The sequence below is a fragment of the Trifolium pratense genome, linkage group LG2 (assembly GCF_020283565.1).
Source record: "Trifolium pratense cultivar HEN17-A07 linkage group LG2, ARS_RC_1.1, whole genome shotgun sequence".
Lineage (NCBI taxonomy): Eukaryota > Viridiplantae > Streptophyta > Magnoliopsida > Fabales > Fabaceae > Trifolium > Trifolium pratense.
Genome location: NC_060060.1, coordinates 53,154,156 through 53,176,437, shown reverse-complemented (window position 1 = coordinate 53,176,437; position 22,282 = coordinate 53,154,156). Strand labels below are relative to the sequence as shown.

At 34.9% G+C, this 22,282-nt stretch overlaps 3 protein-coding genes across 3 annotated transcripts; all 3 read right to left on the bottom strand.

Annotated features, from left to right (window-relative positions):
* On the bottom strand, positions 1–2,171 carry LOC123904932 (uncharacterized protein YALI0A18139g-like). The gene is made up of 6 exons (XM_045954532.1): positions 1,970–2,171; positions 1,798–1,886; positions 1,626–1,718; positions 1,445–1,529; positions 1,143–1,240; positions 1–1,062 (listed from the first exon to the last, which is right to left on the bottom strand). The coding sequence occupies exons 1-6, from the start codon at positions 2,169–2,171 to the stop codon at positions 1–3; spliced, it is 1,629 nt and encodes a 542-aa protein (XP_045810488.1).
* Positions 2,172–2,780: 609 nt separating this feature from the next.
* On the bottom strand, positions 2,781–11,686 carry LOC123904931. Its single transcript, XM_045954531.1, has 9 exons — positions 11,554–11,686; positions 5,934–6,070; positions 5,064–5,661; positions 4,738–4,979; positions 4,404–4,616; positions 4,231–4,323; positions 4,048–4,149; positions 3,332–3,643; positions 2,781–3,089 (listed from the first exon to the last, which is right to left on the bottom strand). Exons 2-9 carry the CDS (start codon positions 6,066–6,068, stop codon positions 2,994–2,996), a joined length of 1,791 nt encoding a protein of 596 aa, XP_045810487.1. The 5' UTR covers positions 6,069–6,070; positions 11,554–11,686; the 3' UTR covers positions 2,781–2,993.
* LOC123904930 lies at positions 6,349–13,320 on the bottom strand. Its single transcript, XM_045954529.1, has 7 exons — positions 13,186–13,320; positions 11,877–12,950; positions 10,995–11,092; positions 7,708–10,032; positions 7,311–7,625; positions 7,134–7,233; positions 6,349–7,050 (listed from the first exon to the last, which is right to left on the bottom strand). The coding sequence occupies exons 1-7, from the start codon at positions 13,318–13,320 to the stop codon at positions 6,349–6,351; spliced, it is 4,749 nt and encodes a 1,582-aa protein (XP_045810485.1).
* Between the last annotated feature and the right edge of the window lie 8,962 nt (positions 13,321–22,282).

Genomic DNA, 22,282 nt, shown 5'->3' with positions numbered 1-22,282 from the left:
CTAAGACAAACACTTGGACTTGAAATCAGCATAATGGTCCTTAATAAGGCCAACTTCGACAGTCTGGATCTTGATTGCATCTTCGAGAGACTTGATCTCTACTTTGATCACAGTGGCAGCACTAAAGTGAGAAATCCCTTCTTTTGCAGCTTCTCGAATAGATTCTTGAGTGGTAGCAGCAACAGCTTCTTCAATCTTTGAGCGCTTTGCTTTCTCTTCGAGGATCTTCTTCTCTCGATCAGCAATCTCAGCTCGAAGAGATTCTATCTCTGCCTCCCACTTAGAAATATTGTTGGTACACTCTTGAATTCCAAGACCTGGTTGCTGAACTTGTGCTTTCATTTGGTCAACTTTCGATTGAGCAGCCATGGCCTTCTCGAATAATGCATCATAAGCAGCCTGCTGACCAACAAGTTTTTGAGAGTTGCGTTTCAGATTTTGCACAGTAGTGGCAAATTGGTCCAAGATAGATTCGAGTTGGATGACCTTCCCCAAAGTCTCGAGATCAGTGTGAGGATTATGCAACTTGTTCAAGAAAGATTTATGTTTAAAAGCGTTAGCAGGGTGCTCCTCCACTGATGCCAAGATATCTCCATTAATGAAATCCTGGTACAGCTTTGAAATCAGAGAATCTTGTCGAACAGAAGAATTGATTTCTGAATCTGAGGCAGTCGAATTACTGGGTCCACTCGAACTCACAGGATTAGAAGTTGTCTTGGAAATCAGAAGTCTCAGAGCAGCCTCAGGATCATGGATTTGCAAGGCAATGAATTCTTCTTCTGGAAGCCCTAGGCTGGCTGACAGTTTCGACGTTGAAGTTTCAGGCAGCAATTCCGATCCACCAGCTTCTGCTTCCTTCATGGCATCAGAATCAAATTCTTCTTCTTCGGAGGAAGTCTCATTAGCGTCGACTTCGACTGCTGCAGTCTCGTTCCATTCCATGAAAGGAGAGGTTCTGTTATCAGTTTCAGCAGATTTAGGATGCTCTGGTATGATCTTTTCAGAAATAGTGGTCTCACTGTCTTTGAGGGTATCACCACTAGACTTGTTCGATATGATTTCCTAAAAAACAAAATCGAATATGAGGGAATATAACTTTACTTATTATAAATGAGAAAACGCAAGTAAAGTAGTACAAGTACCTCTGGATTGATGTCTTGCTGGGGCATGTTATCCGAATTATTGAGAGTAGCATCAGGCATAGCAATATCTTCTTGAACTTCAGCTTCAGGGGTAGGCTCTTGTTGTTCACTCGAGATCGAAGGAGTTTTAAGGTTGGTTGCAGGATCACTTGAAGACTTGGACTTTTTATTCTTTTTCTCCCGGGTTTGATCCTCTGAACTTTTCTTTCCTTCTTTCTTCTTTTCTTCTTTCCTCTTTTCTTTCCTTTCCTTCTTCTCTTTCTTCTCTTTCATCTTCCTCTCCTTCTCTTCAGCAGAAAGACTATCAGAAGTAGTTTTTGGAATATTTGTTTCGATATTCACAAGAGGCTGGTTCCTCTTTCTCTGGAAACTTTCTTCCTCTTCTTCCTGCGAATATAAGTCGAAACAAGAAACATTTGAATTAATGGGATTGATTTGGGAGAAAACTTTGAAAATAAACCAGGAGTAAGAAAAGACTTATACCTCTTCGTCGTCACTGACGACTACCATGCTAGGTTTTGGTTTCTTCGATGGGCCAGTCTCAGTAGAAGTGGTGTTGGTTGGTCTTTTACGTGTCTGGAAGAAGTAGGTTAGAAAGAATAAAAACTTAACTTAGAATTTTCAAAGAAAAAACAAGTTTCGATTCAGTAAGTACCTTAGAAGGTTCTCCAACTGTTTCAACAGCCTTTGGTGTTGGTTTTTCTTTGACTATCTTAACAGTTTCTGTAGCTTGTTTCTTGGTGACTAGGAAACATAAGCAAAGGGTTAAATCGAAACAGTATGAGAATATATGACAAAAGAAAAGTGCATATATAAAGACAAGTTACCTGTAGTTTTGACTTGCTGTTCGATTCTATTAATCTGAGGTTGAGTGAAACCACTCTCCAACCTCGAGATAAGAACTGAATCTCCCAGGTGCTTGCTGTTAAAGTATTGCCTCCACCAGTTGGCAAACTCTTGTGTACAGTAGTAGGAAAGGTTGAAGTCAAATGGCTCGAAGCCATAAACATTCTCGCGGCTAATCTTCATATACCTTTCATATAAAGTGGAAGTCACAGTAGTCCCAAGCACAATGTTCTTCTTCCTTATATACATACTACAAGAAAAAATGTGTTTAGCAACAGTTTTGGGACGATTTAGCAACATTTTTTAAATGTTGCAGCATTTTTAGCAACAGTTGCCAAACTGTTGCAGATTTGAGCGTTGGTAGCTCAAATAGCAACGGTTTGAAAAACCGTTACACAAACGGCCACAGTATGTGTTGCAACGGTTCTAAAACCGTTGCAATAAGCGAAACGCAAAACACAAATTTTAGCCAGTTTTGCAACGGTTTGAAACCGTTGCTATTTGATTTTTTATTTTTTTTGTTTTTGCAGCAGTTTTGAAACCGTTGCTATTTGATTTTTTATTTTTTTGTTTTTTCAGCAGTTTGAAACCGCCGCTATAATATATTTCTTTTAAAATATTTTATGATTTCTTTGAGGACAATTTTTGTATATATTTTTTTTTGTAGGACAATTTTTTACCCTGTTTTTTTAATCATCGACTAATATTCAAACGTAGTATTTTTAAATATTGAACTACTATAATAATTCTTGCAATGTAAACAAATTCATAAACAAAATAACATTCATTTGATTCAAAAATAAGGTGTTCACAACGACACATGGAACTAAAGGTCACAATACATGCGCAATACATCTAAAGTTTGCATTGACACATGCAACCTAAATAGTACATAACAAAAAACAAAAACGAAGGTCACAACACATGCGCCTAGTACATCAAAATTAAAACAAATAGAAAAGCGTGACATCAAAAGTTCAACACGCCTAAACAAAAATTATATATCTAAGTTGAATCGTCTGGAGTTGCTTGATTACCCTCAACATTATGACTAGACTCAAAAGAGCGTCGTACTTCAAACGGCGATCCTATGTTATACCCCTGAAAACAAAATTTAAAGTATAGTTAAAAACAAAAGTATTGTAGTATCAACATATATATTATATATATTATACATAAAAAAACGCACTTCAAATTAATATCATGTGACTTTGAACATGAAATAAATTAAAAAAAAAAAACTTATTAAAAAAGGTATAATATAACAATAACAACAAGTCAATGTCAATATATTCACATTATATATATATATATATATGTAAGGCACACAAATATTGTCTTACCTGGTTTTGCATATTAGCCATAATAAGAGCAAATTGTTCCTTCATTGCATCAAATTCAGCAACTTTAGCTTTAAGCTCATTAACTTCAGCAACTTCTTTAGTTAGCACATCAATTTCGCTTTGCATCTTAGCTATTTTGGCATCAGCAGTCGATGAAGAAGTTGATACTGAAGGACGAGAACTAGAACCATTATTTTGAGATGGTGTTGGACCAAGTCCCATTCCTCGAACATAACCATGATGCTCTTTTCCAAACACGGTCACAAAAGCCTCATTATCAGATGATGTCTGCCTTTCTTTTTGTAACTCTTCCTACAAATACAGTGTTATTTATCAAAATTGGAGTCCAACCACAAGAATCTGGATAGAATACAAAATACATAGAATCTAACTTCTACACTTTTTTTCAAACAAACTTATAAACTAGTCCAAACAAACTTATAGTTTATTGGACTTACCAAAAGTCATGCATAAGAAATGCCTAAAACTCAATTTGACTTGAAATTATATATAGGATAGAAAAGTCACATAATATTGTTTCTATCCCTTTATTTATTTAAAATTGGGAAAAAACAAGTCAGCCACCGAAACAACATTTTAAAGTAACCAACACTAAGCAGCAGGCACCCAGACATATATAATATAAATCTTCTAACCTATGGTTGAACACTTATATAGAGCAAAAATCAGTAAACATATATAATACAATTTCTTACATTTTTTTGTCGAGCCTCATCATTAACATATGATCTGTTCCTCTTCGTGTGAGAGATTTCATACATGTCTCCTCTACTGTAAGACCGTCCATCTCTTTGTTCCTAAAATGAAGTAAAATAGTTATATAATTATACATTGTAATAATTATGTAATAATTCTTATATGAAATAATTTAATTGTACCATAATATCTCGTGTTCTTGCTAGTGACCTTGTGCCTAACGTATGGGGAATACGTTGCTTTTGGCGATTTAGAGCATTTTTGTCTGCTTTCGCCTATATTAGAAAACAATTTTAACAATCAATATACAATATATTAGGAACAAGTGTAAAATAATTCAAATTATTGTTATTACCATAGTATCCGGAGACAATCTATAATTCAAATACATGGCCCAATGATCTTTTGTAACTTCAGGTGGAAATTGCTCTATGTTTTGTTCAACAGTAAGAGCCCAATCATAATACTTATTGAATAGAAAGCACCGACGTTCCCTCCACCTCTTTCCCAAGCTTGTATAAATCCACTTCTTATGAAACTTGTTTGTATCACTTACAACAAATTTAGCCTTCAACGGAAACAAATTGAAAGATGTTTCTAAATTAAACATATATAAATTGAAATAGACGACAAAAAATTGAAAGATGTTTCTAAATTAAACATATATTCAATGTAATTTCAGTTTATACCTTTATGTTGTTATCATAAATTAAGTCTTTCTTTGCCAACGGAACTTTGGGCCATTTTGGATACATTATAGGAAGCAATTCATCACTACTAGCAAGAAAGCCAATATATCCTGATAACAGTCCACCTGCCTCTCCTATGGGCTGATGGTCATCATTCCAGATTGTTTGCACCTTAAATCCCACTTTGTTCGGGATTAAGTCGTTCACTTCTACACTTTTTTGTCTAACATTACCATCATCATCTGACATATAAATTAAATGAATTAGTACACAAAAATATTGGACAAAAAGGAGATAAAAAAGAAACCAAAATTATATAGGTATACCAATAACATCCACAATCCAATGTGCATGATTACGTGGAGGTGGTGGAGGTAGAGGTTGTCGTGGTTGAGATAGACGTTCAAGTACAACTTCATGTTCCGGTTCTGATGATTGATGTTGTGGTTGATGTTGAGGTGGTTGGTGTTGAGGTGGAGGTGGAGGTGGAGGTGGTTGGTGTTGAGGTGGAGTTGTAGATAGTTGATGTTGAGGTGGTTGGTGTTGAGGTGGAGGTGGAGGTGGTTGGTGTTGAGGTGGAGTTGTAGATAGTTGATGTTGAGGTGGAGATGGAGGTGGAAATGGTTGATGTTGAGGTTGAGTTGGAGATGGTTGGTGTTGAGGTGGAGATGAAGGTGGAGATGGTTGATGTTGATGTTGAGGTTGAAATTGGAAATGTGGAGGTTGAGAACGTTTAGGTCTTCCTTTTTTGGTTAACCTATGTGATGTTGCATCATGTGTAGGTGATGATGGTGGTGCATCTTGTGAAGCTGATGATGATGGTATTATCACCGGTGGAGGTGGTTTTGGTATATCATGAGAACGCAAGCGTTTATTGTTGGCTGCTACTTGAAGATCTCCGGGTCTTACAAATCTCATTTTGTCCTTCTTATATTACAAAACAAACAAATTATTCATTACATACATAATAAAACTTCATAATGAAAATTGAAATTCATTACACACATAATAGCAAGTGCTCAAAGAATACAAAGAATACAAAGAGGCATATAGTGTCTAAGTGCTAAAACATTTAAGCTGTGAAAAGGTTTTAACATTTAGTCATTCATGGGTCCTCATAATTTAATAACTTGTTCAACATCATGATTGTACAAAGCATGAAAACGAAAAAACATAATGGGTACCCGAATTCAAACCTTAGTAGAAGACGATTTTTGGATGGATTGCGATAGACGAGGAATATTTAGAGCTTCCAACTTCTTGTTATTTGCTGCTATTGTTCTCTGTCTTTCCACCTCATACGGTGTCAAATCGCTCCATGTCTTCTCCATCTCTTTAAAATATCAAAAATATAATTAAAAAAGTTAGTATGTTTTAAAATATATGCCTTTAAACATAAATACAATAAAATCTAACATAATATATGCATTTAAACATAAATATATCTCAAAGCAAATACAATAAAGTCTAAAAAAAATACATATGTAGTAAAAACGAATACATATATAAAAACAAAAACAATAAAGTCTTACACATTACAAATAAAAGGAAATTACAATGAAGTCTCAAAATCATAACAAATACAATTCAATAAACTATATAAAACACTATTCAAATTAACATATCATTATTATCATCATCAGAGTGATGATTGATGGCTGAACTTTCAGGATCCTCGTCTATTACAACTCTTGCTAAAGGGATATGTGTGTTATCATCTTGAAAGAGTTCTTCCAAGTTTTGTGATGGATATGTCTCATTGGATGCCATTATTTCACTTTCATCTTCACCCATGTCGTACAAGTCTCTTGGCTTCAAATGAACTGGTATGCTCCAACCTTGTTCCTTCTCATCATCGACATAAAAGACCATTAGAGCTTCAGAAGCTTTGATGTATGGTTCATCATCTTCGTGTTCTCCAGTATGTCTTAAGCTTGCGAAGTTAATAGAAGTAAAACCCAATTTATCTTTCTTCATGCCTCTTGGGTTAGTTGTATTAGCCCATTCACATTTGAACATGACAATCGAAAAGCCGCAATAGAAAAGCTCAACGATATCTATTAATCTGCCATAGTAAGGCACGTCTCCAAACCTCATATGGTCATCACTACTGCTTGAGTAACTTCTTGTTCCAAATGAGCTAAAAACTCCACTGTTTTGTGTTTTCAATAACTTGTCTCGTGCCAAGGTCCGAAATTTGAATCCATTAACATTGTAAGCAGTAAACCTTCTAGCTTGGTCCAGAGGACCTTGTGCTAGACTAATAAGAACATCTTTATCTGGTCCGCTAAGACTGTCAAGATTGTTGCCAATCTGAATGCCAAAAGGAAAATAGTTAGTTACATTGCTTTCGAACTTTGGCACTTTATCTCAGAAGAACATGTAGAAACACTCACACGATTGGAAAACCAATGAACGAATTCTCTATGGACTTTTTTGTCTACCTCAGAAGAATGCCTTCCCCTCATTTGTCTCTTTACTATAGTTCTAAATTGCCTACATAGTTAAATATATTGGATGTGTTAATTTGTTAACACATGATAATAATTAATCTATAGGATATCGTGACTTACTGAATATAATAATCAACTACAGGGCAATTTGTTAAAACGTGCCGATGAGCCTGCAACTTTTCTCTTCGTGTAAGGGTAAAATATGAAGAGCCTCCGACTGGTTTTCCAATTAAAGGAAACAATTCAGACATTCGTGATTGAGGTTGTTCATCATTAGGTTCATCATCTACACGACCACATCGATTCCATCTTGTTTCAATATCGTCCAAATACCTTGAACAAAAGGTAAGAATCTCTTCGAGAAGGTAACCTTCAGCTATTGAGCCTTCAGGTCGTGCTTTATTACGAACATATGATTTTAGATGTCCTAGGTACCTATTACACATACCACGACAAATATTGTTAAGAATAACATATAGTTGTGTAATTGAAATTTGAGTAAGATTCACATTTTTACCTTTCTATAGGATACATCCACCGATAATGAACAGGACCTCCAAGCTTAGCTTCTTCAACAAGGTGAACAACCAAGTGAACCATAACAGTGAAAAATGAAGGAGGAAATAACATTTCCATGTGGCATAAAGTGAGGACGATTTTATTTTGCAACATGTCCAAATCTTCAACTTTAAGCACTTTACCACACAATTGTCTAAAGAATGAGCACAACTCAATTAATACTGCCGAAACCTTGTCAGGCAATGATGTCCGCATGGCTAACGGTAACAGTTGCTCCATCAATACATGACAATCGTGACTTTTTAGCATCCCATTCAACTTGCCATTATCCAAATCAATGCACCTAGAAATGTTACTCGAATACCCATCAGGCACATTAATGTTCTTTAAAGTAGCCAAGAAATCCTTCCTACCTCTATTAGTCATTGCATATACAGCTAACGCATATTTTCCACTTTCATTTGGCCAGAGGTCAGGTCTTATCTCCATGAGTTTAAGGTCTTTTCGAGCATTAAGATTATCTTTACTTTTTCCACTATCATTTAGCAAAGTAAATATGATATTTTCACATACATTCTTTTCAATGTGCATCATGTCAAGATTGTGGCGCAAACAATTATCTTTCCAATATGGAAGTTCAAAAAATATGCTTTTCTTGTTCCACTTTGGACCATCTTCAAGTTGTGACCTTTTTCTAATCTTTTTCTTCTCTACACTTCTGCCAAATGTGACGTTAATGTCACAAATTTGTTCAAGAATTTCTGAACCAGATAACATTCTTGATGGATCGCGCAATTCTTGCTCACCATTAAAGCGAATTCGGTTCAATCTAAATCGATGTCTCCGATCAAGAAACCGACGATGGCCCATAAAACACCATTTTTTGCCATTTTTAAGACGGCAAGGTTTAAAGTCTTTGTTACAAGTTGGACAAGCATATCCAGTGTACGTGTTCCACCCAGAGAGATTACCTAGACCAGGAAAATCGCTTATTGTCCACATCAAAGCTGCATGTAATTTGAACATCTCATGCTTGAAAGAATCATAAGCATCTACACCGGTTGTCCATAAATCTTGCAGCTCTTTCATTAAAGGTTGTAAGTAGACATCTATGTTATTTCCTGGAGCATTTTTTCCAGGAATTATCATCGACATTATAAAAGATGTCTGCTTCATGCACACCCATGGAGGAGTATTGTATGGAATGAGAATTACGGGCCAGACACTGTAGTTTGAACTCATAATGCCAAAGGGATTAAACCCATCAGTAGCTAATGCAAGACGGACATTTCGTGCATCCGATGCAAACCAAGGGTGTGTCGAGTCAAATCGTTTCCATGCTTCAGAATCTCTAGGATGCCTCATCATTTCATCATTGTTATTACTTAAAGCATGCCATCTCATATCCTCCGATGTCTTTGAAGACAAAAATAGTCTTTGTAATCGAGGTTTTAATGGAAAATAACGAAGAACTTTTGCAGGGATTTTCTTCAAACTGTTGTCAGCGTTTCCTGTCTCACGCTCCTTAGATTTTATACTTGATTTCCATCTGGAAGTGTGACAAACTTTACAAGTTTCCCTCTCCTCATCTTCTTTATTTCCCCAGTAAAGCATACAATCCTTCGGACAAGCAGGAATCTTTACATAGTTCAAACCAAGTTTCGTGATTGTTTTCTTCGCCTCATAAAATGAGCTTGGAATCTTTGCATGTTCAAATGCATCTTGCAAGAGTTCTAAAATCATTGTCATGGACTTATCACTCATTCCACACAAGCATTTGATATGATACAACTTCACCAAAAAAGCCAACTTTGAATATTTTTTACACCCTTCATACAAAGGTTGTTCCCCCTCTTTTGCTAATTCATAAAACTCTTTTGCTTCATTCCCCTCCTGAGTCGCGTCCGGTGTCACATCTTCATCTATTTCAATATCGACATTCGATGCAATAGGCACTTCATTTGCATGATTCCTATCAACTCCAAAAGCATCGTTAAGCATGTTCTGGATAGGATCTTCTCCATTTGTAATGTCATGAACTGCATTTGTAGGATTACTAGATGAACCATTACTATTTTCTCCTATCGCGACCTCACCGTGATAGCACCAATCAGTGTATCCCACTGGAAATGGTGTCGCTCTTAAGTGATCATACATCACACTTCTACTTTGCGGTGTTTTGAAACCGCATTTTTTACAGGGACATTTTGCCATTCCATTTGGACGATTTTTAAAGGCAAAATCAAGGAATCCATTAAGTCCTTTAGCATACTCTGGCGTATTTCGTGGTTGTGTAATCCAAGTCGTATCCATTGCTTCAGAACTATTATTATCAATTCAGAATTAACATAATTAGAATATTAAGAGGCACTAATAAGTACAAGTTGTACACTTAGGCCAAAAGATACAAATAACAAGAGTTTTAGGATTGAATGCAGTATTAAGGAAACAAAACGTAAAAAGAATTATAGCATGGAAAAATTAGGGAAAGGAACATGAACATTGAACTAAAATTAAAATGAACAGCTGCTGCAACTTCACAGGTTCTGCTAACTTCACAAATTCAACAAAAATGGCAACAGAAGAAAACCAACAACTTCTTATAGTAGTTTATCTACCTCTTTTAGACGAAAATAAATTTAATGGCAGTAAAACTGAAGGGTTAGCATTAATTAATTAATTTTTTACTTAACTGCACTGACCCATCCATTACAATTCAATGACATTATCACTATAGGATTGGCACATACTGAATCTAACATTTCTACCTGTCAGTATATTGTACTTATTTCAACTTGGCCAAAATCTATGTAGTTGATAGAGTTAGGGCCTAATACTTGTAGCCAACACAGTTCAATCAAGAACTAACACACTTATGTCTCGTGCAGAGAAAAGATGCAAACCGAAAACCAACACTAACTACATGGAGATAGAGAATGTAACAACAAAAATAGGGGCAAGAGAGGATTTCCCTACATTCAAAATGACTGTAAGTCATATTATCAACAGAACACCATGGTGATCCCTGAAACATCTAGTGATCTGCCAGTTTCTTTCGGACAACAAGAGGCAAAAATACAATATTTTTCTCATTTTCCTTTGGCTTTCTTTTTCTGTATGTTCAATCCCTCCCATTTATCTCTGTACTATTGACAAGGATGGTTGCTAATAACCAAAGCATATGACAAGGAACACACTTGAGCGTAAAACCAACTCAATAGCAGTTCTTAAATGTGAGAATTGGTTCTTACGAGGTCCACCATTAGAAGATAATAATTTGAGTACCATGTGTAAGAAACAGCAGGAACAAACCCAACAGCAGCAGAAACTACACCCACAATATATCTCCAGAGCGCAACGACGATTACCGTGACATTTACAAACTACTTAACCAGAATTGGAATAGCAATGACAACAGTCCAGAAATCAAAATCCCATAATAAGAACAGAACATAAATCAAAATCCCGTAATAATCACTTAATCATTATCAATAATAAGAAACAGTCCCAAAAAATCAAAATAAAAAATCTAAACAAGAGAGAAAGATAGCATGAACATAATAGAACATAACAAACAATCGAAAATCAAAATAAAAAAATCCCAAAAACAAGAACAGAACAAACGAAAATTAAAACAGAACAAGAGAGTTGCGGCGATGAAGATGAGGAAAACAAGAACAGAACAAGAACAGAACAAAACGAATAACTCTAATTTTCCAAAAGACAAGTAGAAGTAGAATAAAGGAACACAGGAGAAAGAAAAATAAAATTAAATAAATTATGCTTCATGATGATTATCTTCGTGACATTAAGTATAATCCAATTCCAAAACGGCTGAACATACCTTATGGAGGACGACGGCTGAACGACGTTAGGGTTCGTTTTCGCGATGGAGAAGGACGACGAAGGAGAACACGGCTGAACGACGGCGAAGGAGAACACGGCTGAACGACGGCGAAGGGTTCGTTAGGGTTTGTTTTCTCTGGAATGAAGGAGAAGGAGAAGGCGCTGAAGAAGAAACTTAAAAAAATAAAAAAAATGGTTCGCGGTTTTTTTTTTCTATTTATCAACTAAACCGCTGGTAAACCAAATTAAACCGCCGGTTCATTAAAAACTTACCAGCGGTTCCTCAAAACCGTTGCTATTTTAATTTTGTTTTAAAATTACCGGCAGTTCTACAAAACTGTTGCTATCCATTTGTTGCAATTTCCACTTTTTTTTGTAGTGGCTCTTTGGTCGAAGCTGTGAAAACCCAAATTGTCTAGAGACCAAATTCGGTTGATACCCAACTAATGCATATTCAGAGGATAGGGTACCAATTCGAATAGACAGAATGGTAGGGTCCAAATATGCCATCCAGGTTTCATTTATTTCCTCCTCAGCATTTGGATTCAGCACTGGTATCTCTTTGACGAACCAGGAGGGACCAATAGTTCTTTTCACAAATGGAGCGTGTTCAGGCTTGAATTGGTCGATGGCTAAGAAAATTTTCATGTACTTCATGAAAAGTTGTTGAGAGTTTTGTTCGAGGGGATTAGGTTGGAGCCTTATTAAACGGGTACCTTCGATTTTCCTTTTGGCTATCGAAGCCTGATGTTCAGTGGGAATGAATAAACCAAGTTCCTTTTCAAAAGTGGCATTTAACCACAATTGTAATAGCCACATAGGCCCAGCAGCTTGAAAGCATCCATCTGTGGCAGCTTTCTTCGATTTCGACTTAGCAGGGACTAAACCTTTCAGGTTATCACAGACCTCCCCAATGGATTCATACAAGGTTGCCAGCAGAAGGCGTCCTAAAGCAAAGTGGCATCCTTCATGTATTTGCACAGCCATAGGAATGAATTTCCTAGCAATTTGAAGAGATCGAGAGCAGAATACATAATGGGATAACCATAAATTGAGAAAAGCCACATGTTCTTCATCTGAGACTTCTTCATTCTCAGGTCCTGAATGTTTAAGGATATAGGCGGAAAAGGCATTCTCTTTGTAGTTCAAAGTGATGTTATCACTAGCGTCATTGGGGCTGTAGGTTTTGCCAGTGGGTCTTAACCCTGTGATAGCTGACACATCGAATAGGGTGGGTGTCATCATACCACTTTTGAATTGAAAGGTGTTGGTAGATTTTTCAAAGAAATGCATTGCAGCAATGAGCATTTCAGGTTGATACTTAGGCCCTATCCTGGAAAATTGTATTATACTCGAAGATTCCATAATCTTTCCAGAATTTGCCAAAGGATTGTTCTATTCGATCAAGCCAAGTAAGGTAAAGGGTGTTTCCGTAATAAGGATGGGATCGAAAGGGTTTATAATTTGTCAGCATGTATTCAAAATTATAGGGTTTGCTGTCAAAAATTCTGGGTTCGCAAGTTTCGAGACATGGAAATATTTCGTCTACTTCCCTAGTCAAGTTCATATCATCTGGAATCGGACCACCAAAAGCATAAACATTTTTATTAACAGCGAAGGGAATCATTACCTGACTTTCCCAGATTTCTCGATGTTCTTTGCTACCTTTGGGTTCTGGAACGTACTTTGTTCCATCATCAGCAATGGAGAAATCACTCCATTTTCCAGTAAAAGGGACTTGGATCTTGTTGGATGAAGACGCCATGGAAGTTTTTGAAAAGAAAAGAAGATGAAAAGGTGTAAATCTGAGATCTAAAAGGGTACGATTTGAAAAAGCTAATCAAAGATCTGGTAAGTTCAGAGTCGTTTGAGTCTTCGTTGTTTCAAGATTGGAAGAAGATTTTGAGAGATTTTCTGGAGCGTGAGAAGCTATGGAGGAAGTTGGAAAAGTTTCAACTGAAGTGGCGAAGCTCTATTTATAGCCATTCTTGGATTAAGACAAAATTTAATTAAAAAAGGAATAAATACTAAAAAGGATTAAGCTCTATTTTCTCTATGCCGGTTTTTCCCAACAAAAACCGCCGTAGGCTTCGACTCTTAAAGGGTGTGGCAATGTTATGAGTCTCACATCGAGTATATCAAAATGATTAATGTGGTATTTAAGTCACGGAGCTCTCTCACCTACTAGTCTTTTGAGTTTGGATATCCTCACGTGCTTAAGTCATAACTATTAACACAAGTGCTTGGTGTGAAACATATATGTTAGTATGAATGAATGTTGTAAATTTGTTGTTAGAAGTTGAATTTTGTTGTGGCAAGTGTAAAATGAATTTTTTTGACAAGGCAAGCGTGAAGTGAGTTAAGTCTCACATTGCTTAAAAAAGTGAAAGTTGAACACTTTATAAGCGAGATGACACATAAATCTAATGTCTTAAGCTTTTTTGTTAAAGCGTGGTGTCCAACTCACTTGTATAGTTGTTCTTAGTCCAATGTGAATGATCCCCCGGCTGTCCCCTCGTGATCCAAGTGGTATTAGAGTTGATGGCTCGACGAAGAGTTTGGCCAACTCTTTGTATCGAAAATCTTTCTGACAAAAGTGATCAGGCGGCGTGTCCCGATAAGTCGAACAACACTGTGCAAGATTGTTATGGCAAGATTGGTGGTGCTGCACAAATATGAAACACGTCAATGGGTGCACAAAATAAGTTAGTTTGTACTAGGACAGTGGCTACACACACTCCTTTGCCTGATACACATGTGTAACTACAAGAAGAAAGCATTTATTGATGATGGATATCTATATAACAATCAACCAACTAGTTAAAGAAAACAGCTTTAGACATCAATATTAAAGATAGTAGTACATGGTCTTTCCAAAAGAAAAAAGATACTAGCATTAGCATATTAATTGAAACATATTTGCTTCAAGCTTTGAATATAGGACAAAATATAATAGCTAGTCTGGTTAGTTTAGTTTAAATTACTACTACTAATCAGCATGTTATGTTTAGCTATGACTACATATAGAAACACAAATTTGAAATCCTTGTCAAAAGTATTATCAATCATGCTACTAACTATTTCTGTAAAACAATCCTCAATCATGCATGTACTCACAACAAGGCATTCATCAAATTGCATTAGCTTAAATCGATTGCTTGCAACTAAAATAACAAAATCAACAAGGAGTGTACAGATTGGTATCAACAGGTGCTAGACATAACAAATTAGCTTCAATATGTTTCATCTTTCAATTACTCAAATAATTTGAAAAAACCAAAAATTAGTTATGGAGGAAACTATTTCAGTGGCAAATTTTTTAATTTTTTTTGCCTGTTTTACCTTGCAAAAGGAAACCCACCGAATTGTCACGTACCTAAACTTTTGCTACACAATAGAGGGATGAAGCTTTGATGCATTCAAAAGTCAGGTTATGGTTGTCTCAACGGTCTAGATTTTATCTTCAGAATTTAATATTAAAAAAATAAAATAAAAATTATTTTAAATTTAAATCGTCTGATTTTAATCAGATGAATATTTCATGCATAATATATATATATATATATATATATATATATATATATATATGCATATTGTCACGACTGCCTAAATCCATATTTTATAATATAGAGTATAGTTGACATTCGACAATGTCAAACTGCTAGCTAATAAATAAACCAATAATGAATTGGTTAAAGTGGCAAGCGTCTTGAGTCCCTTAAGTATGTGGTCAGAGGTTCGATTTTTGGCTCATGCGTATGGAGAAAAATCGATTAGGAGGGGAGAACCTATTTTGTGTGCCCCATAGATTTTCCGATGAAGATTAGTCTATAAGAATTAAAACTTAGAGATCGATATATTATATGAAATTCGAACACACTTACTTGTTGAACCGTTGAAGACAACAATCATGTTTACCGGAATTGGAATTACCGATGTGTTAGAAAATGTCTTCCTTTGCCTGATGACATGCTACAGGATCTATGGTTATCAATGGGGCAACCTCAGACAAGCTTATTTCAGCGTATTGCTCGCGTGATGACGTGACGATAAATGAGATCTAGCCTATCTATTTATAAAGATAACAACCCTAGCCATAGCACCCATGATGTACACTAGATGTTGGTCCTACACTTTGTTTCTACACAAATCAGAATTAGTGTTCAAAACCTATTATTACCAATCACACTTATTGGGCCAAAGCATCATCATATGGATCACAGCAATATCAACTCACAGTTGATTTATAGCCCACAAAATATTAAAAAATATTCTAACATGATCATCGCTAATGACGGTGAAAAATTCGTATCAATATCATGGTAAAAAAAAAACGTGTGATGTAAAATTTTGTATATATGGTATAAAAGTTTTCTCTCGTGAATTTAGAGTATTGTTATAAGAGTTAATTTATTGTATTTTTTGACAGGTTATTTCAAGTACCATTTTAGTTTAAAGTAAATTATATATTCTCTCATTTTTATCATCATTATTTTGTTTTAATCTTAAAATTCAAATACTACTCGAATGTGTGTGGTTTTTTTTTTATGATTTTTTTTTTTACTAATGGTTTTTTCTATGATAGATCATCTACATTTTTGAAATAATTGAGATGTCCTTTGATATATATAAATGTATAATTTATGATCACAATTTTTTAAAAATGTATGCATTTATATCTTTTATTCACTCAAAATTAGTAATAGACATTTGACAAAAATAAATAAATAAATAAAGGAAAATGCTAAACAATTAGCCATACTAAAAATGGATATCTAGAAGCTGATCTTCATAAGTAGTCTGTCCTAATTTTTCTAGTGAGAGAAGCTTCATACATTCATTTGTTAGAGATGATTAATTTTTGGTCATTTTTTTTAATCTAGAATCACCCTTCTTTGTCGTTTTTTCTCATCATTTATCTAATTAAGTTTTATTCACATATATACTTGAGTTATTATTTGTGTTTTTATCTCTTAAGTGCACCGTTGTTTTGTTCGTCGTCTTGTGTAATATTTGTTGGTTTTTTTGTCTTATAGTGTAGTGTATGTTTCATTTGAAGTGATAGATCAGCTTCAACTCATTTAAGGTTCAACCAATGACCTGTTCAAAAAGGTTCAACCAATGATATACAAATTTGGAGGCATAAGTCTATAGCTTCGATTAAGGGGTTTTATGACGGTTATCACTAAGGCCATTTTCTATCAACCTCGTGGATATCTTATCAATATGTGATAGAATTGGTCATTGGTCACCTAAGAAACTACATATAGTTGATTTTTTGGGTTAACACATGAGTATCTTCTTTTGGTTACGTTGGATGACATTTTAAAACTATGAATCTCAAGTTATTATCCACATTTGATCATATGTCAAAGTGTTTAGTCTGATTGTTAAGATCTAGAATTTGATTTGTTAACGCTATATTGTCTATTAAAATAACACTTTTATAATGGTCAATTCTATCATGGACAAGTGATGCATATAGTGCATGGTGCACAAGTCAATAATATTAATATCATTATAACGAATACGAATTTTCTAAAATACACCATTAGATAGATAATTTATATTATATGGATCATCCATGTTAAATTTTAAAGAAACTAAAAATCATATGATATGTCATTGAGACCCATCGAGATTAACTTTTTATGAGTTTTTATTAAATACTATTAATTTTGATCGATTTCAATGACATATTTCATTTATTTAAAATTTGACATGAATGATATATATATATATATATATATATATATATATATATATATATATATATATATATATATATATATATATATATATATATATATATATATATAATACAAATTTTCAATCATCATTAATTTGTGCATAATGAAAGACGTGATAAACTTCTTCATATTAGCCTAAACCTTTTATATAATTTACAAACATTTTCCTATTTTCTTTCTATCTTTTACTTGGTTAGTACTCGCCTACTCGGTGGATCCAGATTTAAATGTGTCCTAAAGTATCTTACAAAATTAAGGTCTTTTTTGAAACAATTGGCAAGGAGTGACAGGCAGGCATGGATGGAAGGGAAAGACAGATTTAGCATAAAAGTAGGACCCGTCAGTCCTCATCACTGACTGACTGCTGGACTGCCAAATGTGCCAACTTTTATATGAACTGGGACCCATTTTTTTGTTACTGTAAACGACAAAAACACGTGTGAGGTGGGTTCATCAACATAATTAAGGGTAGTAAAAGTGAGACTAGTAGTACAAATTAACTCTTCAAAAGTCACTGTTATGTTATGTTATGTGTGTGAGAACTGCATAGAAGAACATGTGTTGTTTGTTGTACTCTACTTTGGCTTTCAGTTTGAGCCTGGGACGCACGGTCATTCCAAACATCTACGGTTAACAAAATACATTGATTCTTCATTCTTTCTTCAATATACATAACAAAATGTTTCAAATTTTGTTAAAAAAATATCATTTGAAATAGGGTTAAATAAATTTTTTAGCCGTGTAAATTTGTCAAATTTTATTTTTTATCTTTATAAAAAATTTCAGCAACTTTTAATTCTTCAAATATTTTTTATCACAATTTTTGGTCTATATTATTAGATTACAATATTTTTGTAAGTATTTTTAATGGGCTGGCCCAAAGTCCGACTAGTTAGACCCTTGAAAAATAAATACTCGATTGACCGGATCAAAATTGTTTCTTTTCACGCCTTTTACAACTCGATCTATACTATACACGGTTGATAGATAAATTTGACTCTTTTCATGCCTTTTTAATGGGTTGACCCAAAGCCCAACTAATTGGACTCTTGAAAAATAAAGACTCGGTGAACTGGACAGAAAATATAGAGAAAATTGCTTTTTTCGCCCCCCATGTTCCTCTTAAACCCCCCAAAAATCCCAAAATAACCTTGGATTTGGGGGGTTTAGGAAGCTATGGATCCTATGATCCGAAATATATTATGTGTGGTTCGTGGGATCCGAAACAAGCCAATTATAGATGGGAACACGTTTTGGGGGGGGGGGGGGGGGGGGGGGGGGGTGGGGGGGGGGCGAAAATTGTGCTTATACGTTGGTTTGGAGTCTACAATCCAAAACCAATTATGTTCGGATTCTGCGAACCGAAATGATCACGAAAATCACAGGTTTGGATCCTGCGAACCAAAATGGTCATGAAAATCACAGGTTTGGATCCTGCGAACCGAAATGGTCACTAAAATTACAGGTTTGGAGTGTACAGTCCAAAATCAAGTTTTCTGCAGAATTTTTTTTACAGTTTTGCAGGCCAACATTATGCATGTTCGGAATTTGCTCTTTTGCACTAAATTAAAAGTTAAAAATAACCATTGTCATTACATACGATAACTTCAAACATAATCAAATAAATCACAACTTCAAACTCTAAAACGTAAATTACAACTTCAAACTTAAAAACAATTCAAGCAAAATGAGTTCGTCTTCATTTGGCTCCATCTTCATTTGTCTCTCACAACTACAGGATCATCTTCATTTGTTTCCATCTTCATGTCACCTTTTTCATTCTTCATGAGTTCGTTGGTTTGCGAAAATTGTGCTTATACGTTGGTTTGGAGTCTACAATCCAAAACCAATTATGTTCGGATTCTGCGAACCGAAATGGTCACGAAAATCACAGGTTTGGATCCTGCGAACCGAAATGGTCATGAAAATCACAGGTTTGGATCCTGCGAACCGAAATGGTCACTAAAATTACAGGTTTGGAGTGTACAGTCCAAAATCAAGTTTTCTGCAGAATTTTTTTTACAGTTTTGCAGGCCAACATTATGCATGTTCGGAATTTGCTCTTTTGCACTAAATTAAAAGTTAAAAATAACCATTGTCATTACATACGATAACTTCAAACATAATCAAATAAATCACAACTTCAAACTCTAAAACGTAAATTACAACTTCAAACTTAAAAACAATTCAATCAAAATGAGTTCGTCTTCATTTGGCTCCATCTTCATTTGTCTCTCACAACTACAGGATCGTCTTCATTTGTTTCCATCTTCATGTAACCTTTTTCATTCTTCATGAGTTCGTCAAACTCAACCATCCGATCCATAAATGTATCCTCCCAAGTCTCAGCCTCCGGCGCCCTATGATTTTTCCATTCCTTACAAGTTGGAGGCAGTTGACACCCAACCTTCAATTTAACATACACAAAATGGTTTGGAACCATACCAACACACATAATGCGTGCAGATGGATCCAACGGTGGACGACCGCGCAGTGGAAAATAGGTTTCACAATAACCAATCTCGTGTTTAGTTAATAAAACTACAACGCGGTTGTAGGCCGTTGCAAGGATATGCCCCGTATCTGATTTCACAATCACCATAGTAAATCCAGCTTTTATAGCCTCTTTTTTGCACCATTCGAACATCTCATCTCGGACCTTATACTTTTCACACTTAAAAAAATAATTGGCAGTGTTAACCAAAATATTTGCGGGTTCAACTACATTAGGTTGTGCAATGTCGGGTTCATCGATGTTCGGTTTCATTTCAAACGGAGGTTCGACCATCACAAACCCTACCTATCACAATAAATTTCAAAATTTTAAAAAGCTGTCTAGTTTGGCATGTGGGATCCGAAATGGGTTCGGATTGTATGAGCCAAACGCGACTGCGATCATAAAACCATGAAAATTGAAAAAATAAACGGTTTAAAGTGCTTATTACCTCTTGTATGACTCCGATTGAGTATTGCGCCCCTCTTTGAGTGAATAAACGTTGCTTTCAAGTCTCTGATACGCCAAAAAAATCGCCCTAGCTCCAAAGCTCCCAATTGAGTGTCCAAGTGGTTACGAAAGTGCAACTTCTGAAATATAGGCTATATAGACTCTATTCGGATCCTACACACCGAATATGAGCGTTTCCGGTTGGTAAAATCCGAAATGATGCAAAATTTTAAAAATCAAAGCATTTCGGATTGTACAGTCCAAAATCAAGTTTTCCTGGGCAAATCATCAACGATGTACAAGTCAGGCATAGCCAGCCAATGGCTTGTTTAAACTGGTTTCGGATTGTATGGTCCATATCAAACAAGTTTCGGCTTCCATACTCCAAAACCGTTAAAAATAAGGACGTTCGGATTGTACAGTCCAAACCCAGTTTTTCCTGGGCAAAACATCACGTACAAGGCATGCATAACCAGTCAATTGCTTGTTTAAACTGATTTCGGATTGTATGGACCATAACAAACAAATTTCGGATTCTAGAGTCCAAACACATTTATAGGGTCAAAATGGTCACTTTGGGGGGTCTTGGAGGAAACAATGGGAAAAAAAGCAATTTTCAAACATAGAGTTGTTTCTTTTCACGCCTTTTACAACTCGATTTGCACTAAAATACAAGTTCAATAGATCTAAGTCTAACTCATTTTGACAATTCTACGTAATAGTTTGTCGCAGTAAATAGCGCCCCACTTTTTAAAATATGACACTTCATAATATAACCCCCGTGTGTGTAGAAGATCTAAGACGAGACTGCATGCACTTTGCATGGTCATTGGGCATGGGACATATTCATTGATGTCTTTGACTTGCACTTAATAGTATCTTCAATTCTTCATAACTCTGTTCTGTGTATTTTCTAAAACTAATAATTTTTTTAATGTGTATATAAAGAATCTAACTTCTAAAGCAAGTCTCGATAGAGTAACAAGTTGGTCATTAATCATTCTCACATAAAAGGCAAGAAAAATCTCAAACTGCAAATTATTATTAGAGGATAAAGATATAGATGGAGGTTTGCCTTCAACAAGCTAATATGATTGAATCAATGACTAACTCTCACACTGAATTTATTTAATTTTTATATTTGCTTGCTTCATCATGCATTTTTGAAATCATAGTAATTTTTATCAAACAAAAATTAACAAAAAAGACAGATTATAGTACTTATTTTTTCAAACACTGTATCTTAATTAATATATTAATTGTTAATTTGTTAATTTTTGTTTGAGGTGAGAATCAAATTTGACTAAGATGACTCTTTTCATTCAAATCTTTAGGGATAGAGGAAGTATACTCAGGGGCGTCCCAAAACATTTTGAGACCCATAGCAAATTTAATAAAGAGACGCTTTAATGGTAAAAGAAATTTAGTAAAATTAATGTTCTTTTATAATAAAAAACATAATTTTTAAAAAAGAGAAATCTTTTATTTAAAAACAATCATATTCTAATCAATCAATTTAAAAAACAATCATATTCTAATCAATAATAAAAAAAATACACTTTAAACTAATATCATTAAAAACTGACAGTGTTTTTAATAAAAATAAAAATGAAGTATAGTTGTTGTTTTTTTTTTTTTGATAGACAAATGATAAAATCATTATAAACTCACAAACATTTAGTGAAGGAGCTGAGATTTTAACCCTAATCATAAATTCATATTATTTCGTGAAAGGAAACAAAGGTAGGAGTTGAGCAAGCAACCCTATGCTCCTTAACGAGAACACACACTACCACTACACCATTACATGAAATTATTTCTCCCCCAAAATACTTGACCAATTGTTGGAATGATGAGCTTGCAAAAAATATTTTTTTCAGTCCTGACATATGCGGAAATGTGAGTATAGATTAGCTTCCACAAAAATTCATGCAAGAGTGAATCCTTTTTCAGTCAGTCCTGACATACATGATTGTCAAACTTGCGAGTAGACTCTTAAACTCGTACGAGTTTACGTATTTAGGAAGCAAAAA